The sequence below is a fragment of the Amblyraja radiata genome, chromosome 8 (genome assembly GCF_010909765.2).
Source record: "Amblyraja radiata isolate CabotCenter1 chromosome 8, sAmbRad1.1.pri, whole genome shotgun sequence".
In the NCBI taxonomy this organism is placed as follows: Eukaryota; Metazoa; Chordata; class Chondrichthyes; order Rajiformes; family Rajidae; genus Amblyraja; species Amblyraja radiata.
In genome coordinates this window covers 2,345,863-2,362,944 of record NC_045963.1, presented here as the reverse complement: position 1 = coordinate 2,362,944, position 17,082 = coordinate 2,345,863, and the positions used below count along the sequence as shown (strand labels likewise).

The window sequence follows — 17,082 nt, the reverse complement described above, 5'->3', positions numbered from 1 at the left end:
GCACCTATTTCTATTGTCTATTGTCTATTGAGAGAAGGAGTGGGTGATGTTTCGGGTCGAGACCCTTCTTTAGACTGAGAGTTGGGGGAGAGGGAGATTAGAAATATGGTAGGGTAAGGTGTGAAGACGGCAATCAAAGCTTTCCTTCTCTCTCCGTCCCTCCCCCGCCTTAGTTCTCCGACTGGTTTCACTGTCTTCCTGATTAATTTTACTGATTGAATGCCTCGTTGTCACCTTCCGTGACAGAAAGAGATTAGTTAAAATAAATGTAGGTCCCTTGCAGTCAGAAACGGGTGAGTTGATCATGGGGAACAAGGATATGGCGGACCAATTGAATAACTACTTTGGTTCCATCTTCACTAAGGAAGACATAAATAATCTGCCGGAAATAGCAGGGGACCGCGGGTCAAAGGAGTTGGAGGAATTGAGTGAAATCCAGGTTAGCCGGGAAGTGGTGTTGGGTAAATTAAATGGATTAAAGGCCGATAAACCCCCAGAGCCAGATAGGCTGCATCCCAGAGTACTTAAGGAAGTAGCTCCAGAAATAGTGGATGCATTAGTAATAATCTTTCAAAACTCTTTAGATTCTGGAGTAGTTCCTGAGGATTGGCGGGTAGCAAACGTAACCCCACTTTTTAAGAAGGGAGGGAGAGAGAAAACGGGGAATTACAGACCAGTTAGTCTAACATCGGTAGTGGGGAAACTGCTAGAGTCAGTTATTAAAGATGGGATAGCAGCACATTTGGAACGTGGTGAAATCATTGGACAAAGTCAGCATGGATTTAAAAAAGGTAAATCATGTCTGACGAATCTTATAGAATTTTTCGAGGATGTAACTAGTAGCGTGGATAGGGGAGAACCAGTGGATGTGGTGTATCTGGACTTCCAGAAGGCTTTCGACAAGGTCCCACATAAGAGATTAGTTTACAAACTTAAAGCACACGGCATTGGGGGTTCAGTATTGATGTGGATAGAGAACTGGCTGGCAAACAGAAAGCAAAGAGTAGGAGTAAACGGGTCCTTTTCACAATGGCAGGCAGTGACTAGTGGGGTACCGCAAGGCTCAGTGCTGGGACCCCAGCTATTTACAATATATATTAATGATCTGGATGAGGGAATTGAAGGCAATATCTCCAAGTTTGCGGATGACACTAAGCTGGGGGGGCAGTGTTAGCTGTGAGGAGGATGCTAGGAGACTGCAAGGTGACTTGGATAGGCTGGGTGAGTGGGCAAATGTTTGGCAAATGCAGTATAATGTGGATAAATGTGAGGTTCTCCATTTTGGTGGCAAAAACAGGAAAGCAGACTATTATCTAAATGGTGGCCGACTAGGAAAAGGGAAGATGCAGCGAGACCTGGGTGTCATGGTACACCAGTCATTGAAAGTGGGCATGCAGGTGCAGCAGGCAGTGAAGAAAGCGAATGGTATGTTAGCTTTCATAGCAAAAGGATTTGAGTATAGGAGCAGGGAGGTTCTACTGCAGTTGTACAGGGTCTTGGTGAGACCACACCTGGAGTATTGCGTACAGTTTTGGTCTCCAAATCTGAGGAAGGACATTATTGCCATAGAGGGAGTGCAGAGAAGGTTCACCAGACTGATTCCTGGGATGTCAGGATTGTCTTATGAAGAAAGACTGGTAGACTTGGTTTATACTCTCTAGAATTTAGGAGATTGAGAGGGGATCTTATAGAAACTTACAAAATTCTTAAGGGGTTGGACAGGCTAGATGCAGGAAGATTGCTCCCGATGTTGGGGAAGTCCAGGACAAGGGGTCACAGCTTAAGGATAAGGGGGAAATCCTTTAAAACCGAGATGAGAAGAACTTTTTTCACACAGAGAGTGGTGAATCTCTGGAACTCCCTGCCACAGAGGGTAGTCGAGGCCAGTTCATTGGCTATATTTAAGAGGGAGTTAGATGTGGCCCTTGTGGCTAAGGGGATCAGAGGGTATGGAGAGAAGGCAGGTACGGGATACTGAGTTGGATGATCAGCCATGATCATATTGAATGGCGGTGCAGGCTCGAAGGGCCGAATGGCCTACTCCTACACCTAATTTCTATGTTTCTATGTTTCCCCTCAGCTAACAATGAACCATTCTACATTTCCTTAATCATCATCTACTTTGATCTGTCGCTTTCACACCTTGCACTTCCTTGTCTCTATGTTTCCCTCTCCCCTGACTCGCAGTCTGAAGAAGGGTCTCGACCCGAACCGTCACCCATTCCTTCGCTCCCGAGATGCTGCCCATCCCACTGAGTTACTCCAGCATTTTGTGTCTATGTACGTGGTAGCCATTTTGTGTCACTGGGAGGCAGCATGCTGATGTCGATGAAAATAAGCAGAGATAGACCTTTGGGAAAACAATTGGTGGCAGCATGAGGAGAAAAGAGAGGTCATTACCAAACTAGCCGTGCCCAGAGAATTGTAGGCTATGCATGGTCAATGCCACCGAAACAGATATTAGAGGGGCGTACTTGGCCTTCTTGGCAACTGCAGAAAGATTGATCCTAAGACCATAAGATCATAAGTGATAGGAATGGAATTAGGCCATTCGGCCCATCAAGCCTACTCCGCCATCCAATCATGGCTGATCTATCTCTCCCTCCTAACCCTATTCTCCTGCCTTCTCCCCATAACCTCTGACACCCGTACTAATCAAGAATCTATCTATCTCTGCCTTGAATATATCCACTGACTTGACCTCCACAGCCTTCTGTGGCAAAGAATTCCACAGATTCACCACCCTCTGACTAAAGAAATTCCTCCTCATCTCCTTCCTGAGGCAGAGAATGATGATCTTTCCCATGGATGAAGGCAGAGAAAATGTAAAGTTGATGAAAGCCATAGAGAACGTTACTCTTAGCCATGATCATTGCAGTGGGACAGTGATTTAACAGCAAGGCTGGTTTATATATAGGCATTGAAGAGAGATTCATGGTAGATGAGGGAGAGGGAGAGAAGGTACATAAGGGTGATGCCAGAATGGGTATTTAGGTAGAGAGGAGTTCGCTGGTCATGGAATAAAAAGAAACAAGAGCCTCGTGTTTACATTATATTTATGGACCAGGTCAGCCTACAGCACTTGCCTCAACCCTTTGTTTGAACAGTGCACGGGATGCTAGCTGAGAGGATGAGTAAAGCAATTGGTTTCTTTCTTGTCTCGACGCCACCTCCGTGCAGCACTCTCTCAGTCCACTGAAATCTCAGTTAGGGAGCTAATGGTTTGGATTGGAATATGAACCCACAAACTATGACTCAGAGGCAAGAGATCCACTCTCAAAGCAAAGAGAACATGCACAAAGTGCAAGATGAGTTTGTGCAAGAAACTGGCTTAGCAAGGGTGGCACGGTGGCGCAGCAGTAGAGTTGCTGCCTTCCAAAGCTCACAGCCTGCACCGCCATTCAATATGATCGCAGTGCCAGAGACCCAGGTTCGATCCTCGCTACGTGCTTGTCTGTACGAGTTTGGACGTTCTCCCCGTGACCTGCGCGGGTTTTCTCCGAGAACTTCGGTTTCCTCCCACACTCCAAAGACATACAGGTTTGTAGGTTAATTGGCTTGGTGTAAATGTAAAAAATTGTCCCCAGTGTGTGTAGGATAGTGTTAGTGCGCGGGGATCGCTGGTCGGTGCGGACTCGGTGGGCTGAAGGGCCCGTTTCGGCCCTGTACCTCTAAACCAAAGGATGCCAGCATATGAGGAAAAGTGCAGAGAGAAAGGGTTTAAGAGGTAGGAGAGAGAACGTGAAGATAGTCGAGGAGGGGAAGGTGAAAGTATTCTCCACAACATCCTAGTGGTATTTTCACCTGATTGGGGAAGGGAGGTGAAGAGGCGTTTATATAATTATTATTGGTTTGTAAGAGTTTCTGATTACATTGATTGTTGGTAAAGTTGATGATGGAGCGGGGACAAGCATGAGGCAAGGATGGGGTTAGTGTCTTGGTGAACAGAATCAGCTCTGTGTATCTGGCAGGCTCAGGGAATGGGAACCCAGGCAGTAAATGTGGATAGACACAAAATACTGGAGTAACTCAGCAGGACAGGCAACATCACCGGAGTGAAGGAATGGGTGATGTTTTGGGTCGAGACCTTTCTTCTGACCGGAAGACTTGAAGTCTGAAGAAGGGTCTCGACCCGAAACGTCACCCATTCCTTCTATCCAGAGAAGCTGCCTGTCCCGCTGAATTACTCCAGCATTTTGTGCCTTTCTTCGGTTTAAACCAGCATCTGCAGTTCCTTCATACACAGTAAATGTGGGTCATTGGCTCTTGCAGAGAAATCCATCCCACTCAGTTTGTGGCTCAGAACAAAATCCAATAAAGCTAGGAATGATGCACACCAGTGGGATTGTAGGAGCCATTAAGCTTAAGTCAGTGTTATTATCATGCCTGATATTTTTAGTTTTAGCTATCTGCCTGTACTTTTGTAGGTGGGATTTGACACGTAGTAGGGATGTGTTCCATTGTTAGAGGAGTCTCGCGCAGACTTGCAGATTAGAAGTTTTAGTTGGTGTCGGAGTTTGAGGGGAGATAGTTTTCTACCATGATCATGACACGCATGTTACGAGACGACATAAGAAGAAGTTTTTTATGTGATTTATATGACGTGACGGGAACAGCGATTAAGAACGGAAAGTTATGAGTTATTTCTTTGTTTTGCAATATTTCACTAAACGACTAATTAAGTATGAAATGACGTCTGGAAGATTCATCTCTGCTGTCTTATGTATGTCGTGAATGTGTTAAGGGCCTGTCCCCACTTGGTGATTTTTTTCGGAGACTACCCGCATCATTGACTGACCTATAAGGCCACTGAAAAATGTGCGGCATGATACAGAGTGATGCAGCGTGATGCAGCGGTGAGCGGCGTGATGACGTATGACGACTTTTTTCGGCGACTGCCGGCGTCATGTCAGGGTCGGCAAAAGATTTTGAACATTTCAAAATCCAGCGGCGACAAAAAAATATTGCGACACTTGAAAAAAACACCGCGGTGTTTTTTTCAAGTGTCGCAATATTTTTTTGTCGCCGCTGGATTTTGAAATGTTCAAAATCTTTTGCCGACCCTGACATGACGCTGGCAGTCGCCGAAAAAATTGGCAAGTGGGACAGGCCCTTAAGGCTATACCTTCAAATCATACTCGACAAATTAATGGCTATCGAAATTGGATTTTGAGAAGGTTTTTAAAAACTGCCGTTACAGGGATCATCAGTAACAATTGAATGAACAGTAGAAAATGCAGATGAACCAACATTGCTGCCAAGTGAACACTCTCATGCAGTTTAGAAAACTATTAGATATACTGTAGGTGTCCTGAAGGGTGGATTCCTGACCAGTATGTGAACTATTGTTTGTACATACATTACTCCACTCTGTCATTGAATCAAACTGCAATATTAGGTCATGTTAAAACAGTCCTCCCTAAGTATCTTCAATTTCCTAATTAGATGTTGTGCAAGATGATATGGATCTTAAAGACTGCAGATTTCTCAGCTTTGAATGTCGAATGTAATTTGCACAGTTTGTATTGCACAGCTAGGAAATATTATATAGACAATAGACAATAAGTGCAGGAGTAGGCCACTCGGCCCTTGCAGCCATTCAATGTGATCATGGCTGATCATCCCCAATCAGTAGGTACACAAAATTGCTGGAGAAACTCAGCGGGTGCAGCAGCATCTATGGAGCGAAGGAAATAGGCGACGTTTCGGGCCGAAACCCTTCTTCAGACCCCAATCAGTACCCCATTTCTGCCTTCTCCCCATATCCCCTGATTCCGCTATTTTCAAGAGCCCTATCTAGCTCTCTCTTGAACCGGCCTCCACCTCCCTCTGAGGCAGAGAATCCCACAGACTCACCACTCTCTGTGAAAAAAAGTGTTTCCTCGTCTCCGTTGTAAATGGCTTGCTCCTTATTCTTAAACTGTGGTCCCTGGTTCTGGACTCCCCCAACATCGGGAACATGTTTCCAGCCTCTAGCGAGTCCAAACCCTGAACAATCTTATATGTTTCAATAAGATATCCTCTCATCCTTCTAAACTCCAGAGTAAAGGCAAATCTTTGCTGTTGTGTGTATATTTTGCCCAACTCTGAAGAAATCATGTTGAAATGGTAACATTACCAATGAGGATCAGAATGGCTCAATTCCTATAAGAATCAGAAAGCATTCGGAATAAGTGTTATTTCCACTTGACTGATATATTAATGTTATTGGCTTTAAGTTGTGATTATAATTTGCGGGTAGTATTTAAAATAGTGGAAGTGCTTCAGCTTTTTCTGGTGCATTTACTGCTCACCATTGAAAAAGTGTATAAAAAGGAGAGGGGGACAGTAAACTGAAGTGAGAAACAAAATGCAGCCGCATTTCAATAGGAATGGAAATTGAAGAAGGAACAGACAGGCAAACATAATAATATGTCTGAAAAAAACCTAAATGCTTGCAGCATGCAATGGAATGTGAAGTAATGGAGTGGGGACAGTTTAGCAGCTGTGGAAGGGAGTGAAGCATTTTGTGGTTACTGTTCATTGCAAAAAAAGAACAAGCATTTATATTGACTTCACCCAATCCTTCTCTCCAGAGATGCTGCCTGTCCCGCTGAGTTACGCCAGCATTTTGTGCCTATCTTCGGTGTAAATCAGCATCTGCAGTTCCTTCGTACACTTGATATTGATTTTATCTTTTAGATATCCAAACATTTTGGAATGTGGGAGGAAACTGGTTCACCCATAGAAAACCCACGGGGTAACAGAGGGAACCTACTGCCACTGACATTTTTTTGGGACATAGTTGTTCTGTAATTTCTTAAAGATTGAGATACATGTAAATTATATTTTCATAATCATAATGAAAATAGTACTTTATTAGCCAAGTATGTTTTGCAACATGCGAGGAGTTTAATTTTGTGAAATATGTGCACAGCAATGGCTCATACTTTCTTGAGAAATACCACCAGTTCTGCCTGCAATTGCCAGCACTTCCCCACTTAATTGTCAGGAAGTCGAGAACCCTTGCAAATGAGTAACTTCCCCTTGGGGGCCTTGTTGCTGTCATTCTGATTGTGATCTGAATGTTGTTCTAACCGTTTCGTGTGTTCGGCATGTGTAGGAAGGAACTGCAGATGCTGGTTTACACCGAAGATAGACACAAAATGCTGGAGCAACTCAGCGGGACAGGCGGCATCTCTGGAGAGAAGGAATGGGTGACTTTTCGGGTCGAGACACTTCTCCAAAGTGGGAAAAGGGTCAGTGACCAATGCAGAATTCTTCAGTCTGAAGAAGGGTCTCGACCCGAAACGTCACCCATTCTCTCCAGAGATGCTGCCTGTCCCGCTGAGTTACTCCAGAGTTTTGTGTCTATCTTCTGTGTTGGGTATTCCATTGGAATAAAGTGCAATTTGTACATTCAGAATATTGTGAAAGGATTGATCATGTCATTTGAGTTGTGGAAAATGAACCATTTGTGATGTGAACTTTCAGTATTATGCTTTCATCTTCTCAAGTAAATACTATCACGTGTGGTGATATTAAAAAAAAATCATTATGCTTTCTTCTGGGAAAGATGGATTCTTCTAGGTCCTCAGATATGTTTCAGAACTTGTGTTGAAGAACAAAAAGAAACCTGTTCACAGAAATGCCAAGGGTAAGAACAAAGAGAAAGAAGTGAGAAGATTGCACTGATTGTGGAATAACTTTATGAATTCTAACTGATCGTGACTCACTGGTGCTTTTACAGACTACCTTTGAAAAGATTAAAGGAACATGTATTCAACAAGGACCTTGACCTGGAGGACAGAGGATCTAAGGGGATAGAGGAACTGAAATAAATTTTCATTAGGCGAGAAATAGTATTGGGTAGGCTAATGGGACTGAAGGATGATAAACTCCTGGGCCTGATGATCTGCATCCCAGGGTCCTCAGGGAGGTGGCTCTAGAAATAGTAGACGCATTGGTGATCATTTTCCAATGTTCAATAGATTCAGGATCAGTTCCTGTGGATTGGAGGAAAGCTAATGTTATCCCACTTTTCAAGAAAGGAGCGAGAGAGAAAATGGGGAATTACAGACCAGTTAACCTGACTTGGGTGGTGGAAAAGATGCTGGAGTCAATTATTAAAGAGGTAATAATGGGGCATTTGGATAGCAGTAAAAGGATGAGTCCAAGTCAGCAAGGATTTATGAAAGGGAAATCATGCTTGACTAATCTTCTGGAATGTTTTGAGGATGTGACAAGTAAAATGGATGAAGGGTTGTCAGTGGATGTAGTGTATCTAGACTTTCAGAAAGCCTTTGATAAGGTCCCGCACGGGAGACTGGTGACTAAAATTAGAGCACATGGTATTGAGGGTAGGGTGTTGACATGGATAGAAAATTGGTTGGCAGACCGGAAGCAAAGAGTAGGAGTGAACGGGTCCTTTTCAGAATGGCAGGCAGTGGCGAGTGGAGTGCCGCAAGGCTCGGTGTTGGGGCCGCAACTGTTTACCATATATATTAATGATTTGGAAGAGGGAATTAGGAGCAACACTAGCAAGTTTGCGGATGACACAAAGTTGAGTGGCAGTGTGAGCTGGGAAGAGGATGTTAGGAGGTTGCAGGATGACCTGGACAGGTTTAGTGAATGGGCAGATGCGTGGCAGATGCAGTATAATATAGATAAATGTGAGGTTATCCACTTTGGCGGCAAAAACAAAGGGGCAGATTATTATCTCAATGGTGTCAGGTTAGGTAAGGGGGAGGTGCAACGAGACCTGGGCGTCCTTGTACACCGGTCACTGAATGTTGGCGTGCAGGTACTGCAGGCAGTGAAGAAAGCTAATGGAATGTTGGCCTTCATAACACGAGGATTTCAGTATAGGAGGTTCTTTAGTATCTGGAGTATTGTGTACAGTTTTGGTCTCCTAATTTGAGGAAGGACATCCTTGTGATTGAGGTAGTGCAGCGTAGGTTCACAAGATTGATCCCTGGGATGGCGGGACTGTCATATGAGGAAAGATTGAAAAGACTAGGCTTGTATTCACTGGAGTTTAGAAGGATGAGGGGATATCTTATAGAAACATATAAAATTATAAAAGGACTGGACAAGCTAGATGCAGGAAAAATGTTCCCAATGTTGGGCGAGTCCAGAACCAGGTGACACAGTCTTAGAATAAAGGGGAGGTCATTTAAGACTGAGGTGAGAAAAACCTTTTTCACCCAGGAAGTTGTGAATTTATGGAATTCCCTTCCACAGAGGGCAGTCACTGGATGGATTTAAGAGAGAGTTAGATAGAGCTCTAGGGGCTAGTGGAGTCAAGGGATATGGGGAGAAGGCAGGCACGGGTTATTGATAGGGGACGATCAGCCATGATCACAATGAATGGCGGTGCTGGCTCGAAGGGCCGAATGGCCTCCTCCTGCACCTATTTTCTATGTTTCTATCCTTTTGAGATAATTAAAGAGTAAAATAATCCCGGTTTACAGTCAGATGTTGAGCATTATGGATGTCCCCAATTGGCAGAATAATATTAGCATAACATTAGCTACCACAACCAGAGAGCAGTGTTGAACTACTATCTACCTCTTTGGTGACCCTCGGACTATCCTTGACCGGACTTTGCTGGCTTTACCTTGCACTAAACAAAAGACCATTATCATGTATCTATACACTGAAAATGGCTCAATTGTAACCACGTATTGTCTTTCTGCTGATTGGTTAACACACAACAAAAGCTTTTCACTGTACCTCGGTGCACGTGACAATCAACTAAACCAAACTAAGCTGCTAATGAATGCGGTCATCTTAACCAAGTAACACAAAAAGGTCGCAGCTTGGAAGGAGTTGATTGAATTCACTCCATGCAAAGAAAATGCAGCTAATCCACTTTCCAGCTCTCTCCCAATAGACCACCAATTGTTTTTCCTTCTAGATGGTTATTCAGTTCACTTCTGGATGTCATGGTTGAATCAACTCCCTTCACCTAACTAGTAGTAAATTCCAATTCCTACCCATTGCCGCATTAAAATGTTTTTCCTTGGGTTACCTCTTTGATCAATCAACCTCTTTCTATGCACGTTGGTTCTTGGTCCTTTTACCAGTTTTACTTTAGTTTAGTTTGGAGATACAGCGTGAAAACAGGCCCTTCAACCCACCGAGTCCGCACCGACCAGCGATCCCCGCACACTAACACTCTCCGACACACACCAGGGATAATTTACACTGACACCAAGCCAATTAACCTACAAACCTGTACGTCTTTGGAGCGTGGGAGGAAACGGAAGATCACGGAGAAAACCCACGCGGTCACGGGGGGAATGTACCTTTAATATGGAATTGGACAGGTTCACGGAATGAAAAGGTGTAGAGGGATAAGGACCAAATGCAAACAAATGGGACTGGCTCAGTAAAGCAACTGGGTCATTATGGTTGAGATGGGCTGAAGGGCCAGTTTCTGCCCTGTACAGCCCTATGACTATACTTAAATTAGTTAAGGCCATAGCTATCCTGGAAGAAGAAAGAAAAAATGGTTATACTGTTCCTGAAGTTACTATTTTACACATAGATACGTGGTGTGTTCTTACTCACTTGCACTATTAAATGAACTGGGTTTAAAAAATTCCAAATGTATATACACTTTCTACTGTAACCACATGAGCATCTTTTAGAATTAGTTCTGCTTACAGTTGAATTGGCAGGAGGCTGATTCCACGAATATCTTTAGTTCCTTAGTTTAATTCCTTACTGCTACAAATGACAGGGCTATTTCTATCAGAGCCAGTGACTTCCTGAACAGTTTGCAGAAGTTCATACTAACCATCAGTAAAAATATCCTGTGCTTTGTATGCAGTGAAATATAAGAACATAAAGCTGGAGTAACTCAGCGGGACAGGCAGCATCTCTTGAGAAAAGGAAGGGGTGACGTTTTTGGTCGCGACCCTTCTTCAGACTGTCCGAAGAAGAGTCTCGACCCGAAACGTCACCAATTCTTTCTCTCCAGAGACGCTGCCTTGTCCCGCTGAGTTACAGCAGCATTTAGTGTCTATCTTTGGTTTAAACCAGCATCTGCAGTTCCTTCCTACACAGTGAAATATACAATTCTTTATAAATAATCTGTCACTATTTTACCAAACATTATGCGCAGAGAAATTTGCCCTTTCCCCGACACATTTCTTTTGAGTATTTTCCCTAAAATTGCAATGAATTTCTTGATGGTATCCACGTATAGGTCTAAACAGGGGCCTCTTCTGTGGTCGAAAATGATAAAACATTAACTGAACATGAATTTCTTCAGTCATTATCTTCACTTTATTCATCTTCGCTTGAGTTAACCGATTCCTAAATATTTTATTTGCTTTTTGCCTTGCACAAAAAGCACACGTTTAAATTTGTAGCATGTTTAATGCTTATTTGGTGCAGGCAAGGGGTGCAGGATGGGATGGTAGGACCTTTACCTCCTGCTGGATGCTCTTCATGCAACAATAATGGGAAGGTAAAACAATTTTAATCTCGCTCTAAATAAATCCTATTTCAATAAAACGCAAATTATAGAATATCTCAGTCTAGAAACAGAGATGCAGCCAATCAGATAGATTGCAAGGTAGAGAAAATTGCTGGAGAAACTCAGCGGTGCGGCAGCATCTATGGAGCGAAGGAAATAGTCAGTTTCAGGCCGAAACCCTTCTTCAGACTGATGCAGGGTGGGGGAGGGGGAAGAAGAAAGGAAGAGGAGGCCAGAGGGCAGAGGGAGAGCTGAGAAGGGGAGGAGACAGCAAGGATAGATTGCAATATGTTGGTAAACATGCCTTATTCCATTGTGACTTTAATAGTTTTAATTTTGCAAGGATATATAAGCAATATTTTGGGATTAATATTATCTCATTTATTTCATTAAAGTTATCACCATTCGGAAAGCTGGCCTTGATCTATGTCAATCATTCATAATAAACCTCGTTAGTTCTTTAAATATTCTGTACAAATTCCCAAAATCTAACATCGTTAAGATGTGTTCACAATACTGCTATAGCCACAAACCAATACTTTGGCACCATCTATAAGTGAAAATGAATCATCAAAAATACCACCATAGGTTTCTAAATACCTCTAGCTACTTTTAAAAGACTAATTTAATTTTTTAATTATTTGTAAACATTTCCTACAATTGAAACAGGGAATTATAAATCTGCCTCATTATTATCATGCGTATGGTTAGTCAGTGGTAATGAATAGGATACAGAATGCAAAAGGAAAGAAGACTAGCATTCTTACTGGTAATGTGGCTGAAAGCACTCCTCGCAGACAATGTTCTGGTGAATTAAACTAACTGTACATATTGTCAATAGACACAAAATGCTGGAGTAACTCAGCGTGACAGGCAGCATCTCTGGATAGAAGGAATGGGTGACGTTTCGGGTCAAGACCCTTCTTCAGACTCCTCTGACAGGTCTGAAGAAGGGTCTCGACCCAAAACGTCACCCATTCCTTCTCTCCAGAGATGCTGCCTGTCCCACTGAGTTACTCCAGCATTCTGTGTCTATGGTCGGTGTAAACCAACATCTGCAGTTCCTTCCTCTACATACTATCACCCATGCGTAAATATTCTGTCAGGCACCACATGTAAAACTGCAATGGTACAATGCGATTTTCAACACTAACAAAAGATTCACATTGGGTAGGCTTGGAAAGGACAGGTTTGGAGGGATATGGACCAAATGTTGGCAGGTGGGGCTAGTGTAGCTGGGACATGTTGGCTGGTGTGGGCAAGTTGGGCCGAAAGGCCTGTAGCCATTCTCTGACTATGACTCTAGGGCTGTGATACCTCAATAATCGATAAAATGGTTCCAATATTCTGGATCTATAGTTTCCAAGGTGCAGCTGGTGCACGTTCTATCTCACTTCCAATATGTGAAAGAAGTGTTTGGACTGAAAGATGTTCGGCGATTAAAATGAGTGGATGGATAGTCATAAGGTCATAAGGAACTGTTGTAGAATTAGGCCATTCGGCCCATCAAGTCTACTCTGCCATTCAATTGTGCCTGATGGTCTTACCTTTCTCACGGGTGCTGAGAACATCAGGGTGTCCTGACGTTTCCGTACCTTCACCATCGACCAAGGACCGTGGTCCTCCTGCAGTGCGATTGTCCCTCGGTCCAGAGGAAATCCTGTTCAGCTCTTGTGTAGCATTTCCGCACGTTACTTGCTGCGACGATCCTGCACTATGTTGTGCATCAGATGATGAGCAGAGGGTTCCAATATCAGTTTGTGATAAACGGACAATGTCTTGACAGGATTGCCTTCCCGGGGAGTTGTGTTGTGACAGTGAAGCAGCAGATGCTGATGCACAAGATGCTGTGCTCTCCAGAGATGAAAATGTATTCAACGTTTCGCTGGGCGTGAATGAAGATTGTAGTGGAGTTGCCTGTGAGATTGGGACATTCAGAGCACAGCCCAGTTTATTCTAAATCATGTATATTCTCTATACTTTTAAAGATATCTAAGCTGTTACTGTACATATTCCTGCATTAATACTGCACTCATTATTGGAACATTGTACCATCAACTTAAATGTTGTCCAAGTCTCTTGTCTATTTCCTGCACAATTTCTTTCTCGTGATCAACCACGGGTGTTTTGGGCGACACGGTGGCGCAGCAGGTATTGCCGCTACCTCAGTAGGTGGGTGTATGCTGCCAGCGGAGGTAGTTGAGGCAGGGACTATCACAAGGTTTTAAGAAACAGTGAGACAAGTACATGGATAGTTCAGGTTTGGAGGGATATGGACCAAACGCGGGCAGGTGGGACTAGTATAGGTGGGACATTTTGGCCGGTATTTGCAAGTTGGGCCGAAGGTCCATGCGGTAACATTCTATGACTCTATGACTCACAGCGCCAGACAGCCGGGTTTGATCCTGACCTCTGGAGCTGACAGTGCGGAGTTTGCACATTCTCCCTGTGACTGGGTGGGTTTCATCCAGGCACTCCGGTTTCCTTCCACATCACAAAGACAAGCGAGTTTGTAGGTTGTGTTCAAAAGGCTGTGGTATCGAGTCTGGGTAAGGGTATGGTCGTACAGTTGGAGGTGGCTGTGGTATCGAGTCTGGGTAAGGGTAATAGGTCTCTGATAGAGTTTGTAGGTTAATAGGTCTCTATAAAATTGTCCCTAGTGTGTAGGGAGTGGATGGGAGAGTGGGATAACATAGAACTATCATGAACAGGTGATGCATGGTCGGTGCGGATTCGGCGGGCCGACGTGCCTGTTTCCACGCTGCAACTAAACAAACCTAATTACCCTCTCCAAACGCCAGCTCCATTCACTTTTTTGATGATAATTCACATTCTACTTTCATTGAGATAGATACAGAATGCTGGAGTAACTCAGCGGGACAGGCAGCAGCTCTGTAGAGAAGGAATGGGTGACGTTTCGGGTCGAGACCCTTCTTTAGACTGAAGTTTATTTTAGATGACATTCTCTACATGTCTATAGACTCAGGACACGTGACACCACGATAGACAAATCACTGCATTCTTCTCTCTTCTATAGTCCTCTATCCAATACAGAGTTCTTTTAATTATTTTCAATTCCTGCAAATAATTGTCCTATAACCTCATGTTTTCCTTTGCAGATGTTGTCAGTTCCTAGCCCTCCTCCTCTGATAACATATATCCAATTTAGGTTGGTCTTTCCTATTAACAACTCATGTAATGAAACACAGGTCCTTTCAAAAACTGGCAATGTAAGAGTATATCGGATTATGTCTCTCTATATTTGTCATATGTATATTGCGCATGTTCATACATATCAACTGGAGCACGAGTCAGCCATTCAGCCCCTAAAGTCACTCCACTATTTAATAAGTGTTCATCTGATAGTAACCTCAACTCTGCATTCTTTCCTACTCATTGCAACTTTCCACTCACAGGGTGGCACGCTTTCATTGCTTATTGAGAAAGAGATTATGACCCTCACCTTATTTAACCTGTCTCTGCCTTAAATGGTATTCCTTATTTTTAAAGAGTGACCATGGTTCAAAATGTTTTCCATGGACGAAAGATCCTCTCCAAATCCAAATCCATCCTGCCAAAGTGTATCAATCAATCTCCTCTCAGTCTTCGAGTCTCGACCTGAAATGTCACCCATTTGAGGAAGGACATTCTTGCTATTGAGGGAGTTCAGAGTAGGTTCACGAGGTTAATTCCCGGGATGGTGAGATTGTCATATGTTGAAAGATTGGAGCGGCTGGGCTTGTACATTCTGGAATTTAGGATGAGAGGGGATCTTATGAAATATATAAAATTATTAAGGGATTGGGCTGTATAGGGCCTGTCCCACTTTCACGACAATTCACGACCTCTGTCGAGTTTAAAGGACGTAAAAACAAATCAAGATGGTGGTAATCTACGAACTCCTAGGACCTTCCACGACTATGTCTACGAATTCCCACGACTATTTTGATGCCCTCCTTACGAGTAAAAAGTTGCAATTTCTTTCATCCCGACCATTTTTTTACTCGTGGCCATTTTTTATCGGGCTGGAAAAACGTCCCGACTTACCTGATGCCACGAGTACCTACGGCTGGCATAACGAGCCGCTACGAAATATCTATTAACTCCCACGGCCTCCTACGGACTCGTTACGAACATTCTGCGAGTTTGAATCAAGGGGAAAACCTGGGAGAATTTGTGAGTAACTCGTGAAAGTGGGACAGGCCCTTAAGCTTGGTTAGTGGTACAATGGAGGACCCGGCTTGGGGGGGGCGGAGGGGGGGGAGGGGGTTCTGTGAGGGATGGGGGAGAAGGGAGGGGGGGGAGGGAGGGGGAGGGGGGGTTCCGTGAGGGATGGGGGAGAAGGGAGGGGGGGGAAAGGGAGAACTGGCGCGGGGAGGGGGAATTTGTAACTTACAGCGCTTACAGCCCTTTATGGGCAACTATTTCCATACCTTGACATGGCATGCAAGCAAAGTATTCCACTGTGACTTGTGACAATAAAATATTCATTCATCCAGCAAGTAGAGACACTGCCTCTCAGCACCAGAGACCTGGATTCAATACTGACATCTGGTGCTGTCTGTGTGGGGTTTGCACGTTCTCCCTGTGAGGTTCTCCCTTGGGTTGTTCCTGTTTCCAAGAACCTATAGCCACTGGAAAAGGTCCCCAGTGTGCTGTTACATGGTGGAATCGGGATATTGTTGGTACACTGGCCACACACTCATTTCACCCCTGCCATCGGGAAGAAGGTACAGGAGCCTGAAAACTGTAACGTCCAGGTTCAGGAACAACTTCTTCCTAACAGCCATTAGGCTATTAAACACTACAACATCCAAATAAGCTCTGAACTACATAGACTATTACTGTTATTATTGCACTATTATTGGTTGTTTGTTTTTTATGTGTACGTTTGCGTGTGTGCGTCTATATATATATGTGTGTGTGTGTGTAAGAAAGAACTGCAGACGCTGGTTTAAATTGAAGGTAGGCACAAAATGCTGGAGTAACTCAGTGGGTGCATGCAGCATCACTGGAGAGAAGGAATTAGTGATGTTTTGTATCAAGACCCTTCTCCAGACAGATCATATATATATATGATCTGTATATATATATATATATATATATATATATATATATATATATATATATATATGTGAGTGTGTATATATGATTTTTAAATTCTCGTTTATTATCTTGTTTACAGTGTACTATGTTTACATATTCTGTTGTGCTGCTGCAAGTAAGAATTTCATTGTTCTATCTGGGACATATGACAATAAAACACTCTTGACTCTTGAATGTAGGGAGAAGAAATCAGGATTAATGTAAGTGGGTGCTGGGTCCTGGGCCCATTTCGATGGGCTAAATGGCCTATTTATCTGCTGCATCTTTCCATTCTGCCCAATTGCTATTTATGTGGGAGGAATCCAGCCCTGTGTATTTCTGTAGTCCATTTTACAGACATATTGTGATACTTAAACCAGCCTACAGAACTTTCTTCGCCTGTGTATAAATGGACACTTACATGCTGCTCCTGTCGTCCCGATGCATGCGCTGAGTTTGGTGCCTCTGCTGAAACATCGGTATCTTCCTGCTCACTCTCACTCCAGCAGTCTGCAGTCAGGAAGAATTCA

The 17,082-nt window shown here is 43.6% G+C and overlaps 1 protein-coding gene across 3 annotated transcripts in view; it reads right to left on the bottom strand.

Annotated features, from left to right (window-relative positions):
- The window catches only part of ipcef1 (interaction protein for cytohesin exchange factors 1), a 139,336-nt gene that overhangs the window by 23,293 nt on the left and 98,961 nt on the right, over positions 1 to 17,082 (bottom strand). For all 3 annotated transcript variants that reach the window (XM_033025038.1, XM_033025040.1, XM_033025039.1), the window contains exons 8-9: positions 16,974 to 17,062; positions 13,015 to 13,384 (exon numbers count right to left, since the gene is read on the bottom strand). In XM_033025038.1, coding sequence (XP_032880929.1) covers positions 13,015 to 13,384; positions 16,974 to 17,062 — 459 coding nt within the window. The remainder of the gene's footprint in view (positions 1 to 13,014; positions 13,385 to 16,973; positions 17,063 to 17,082) is intronic.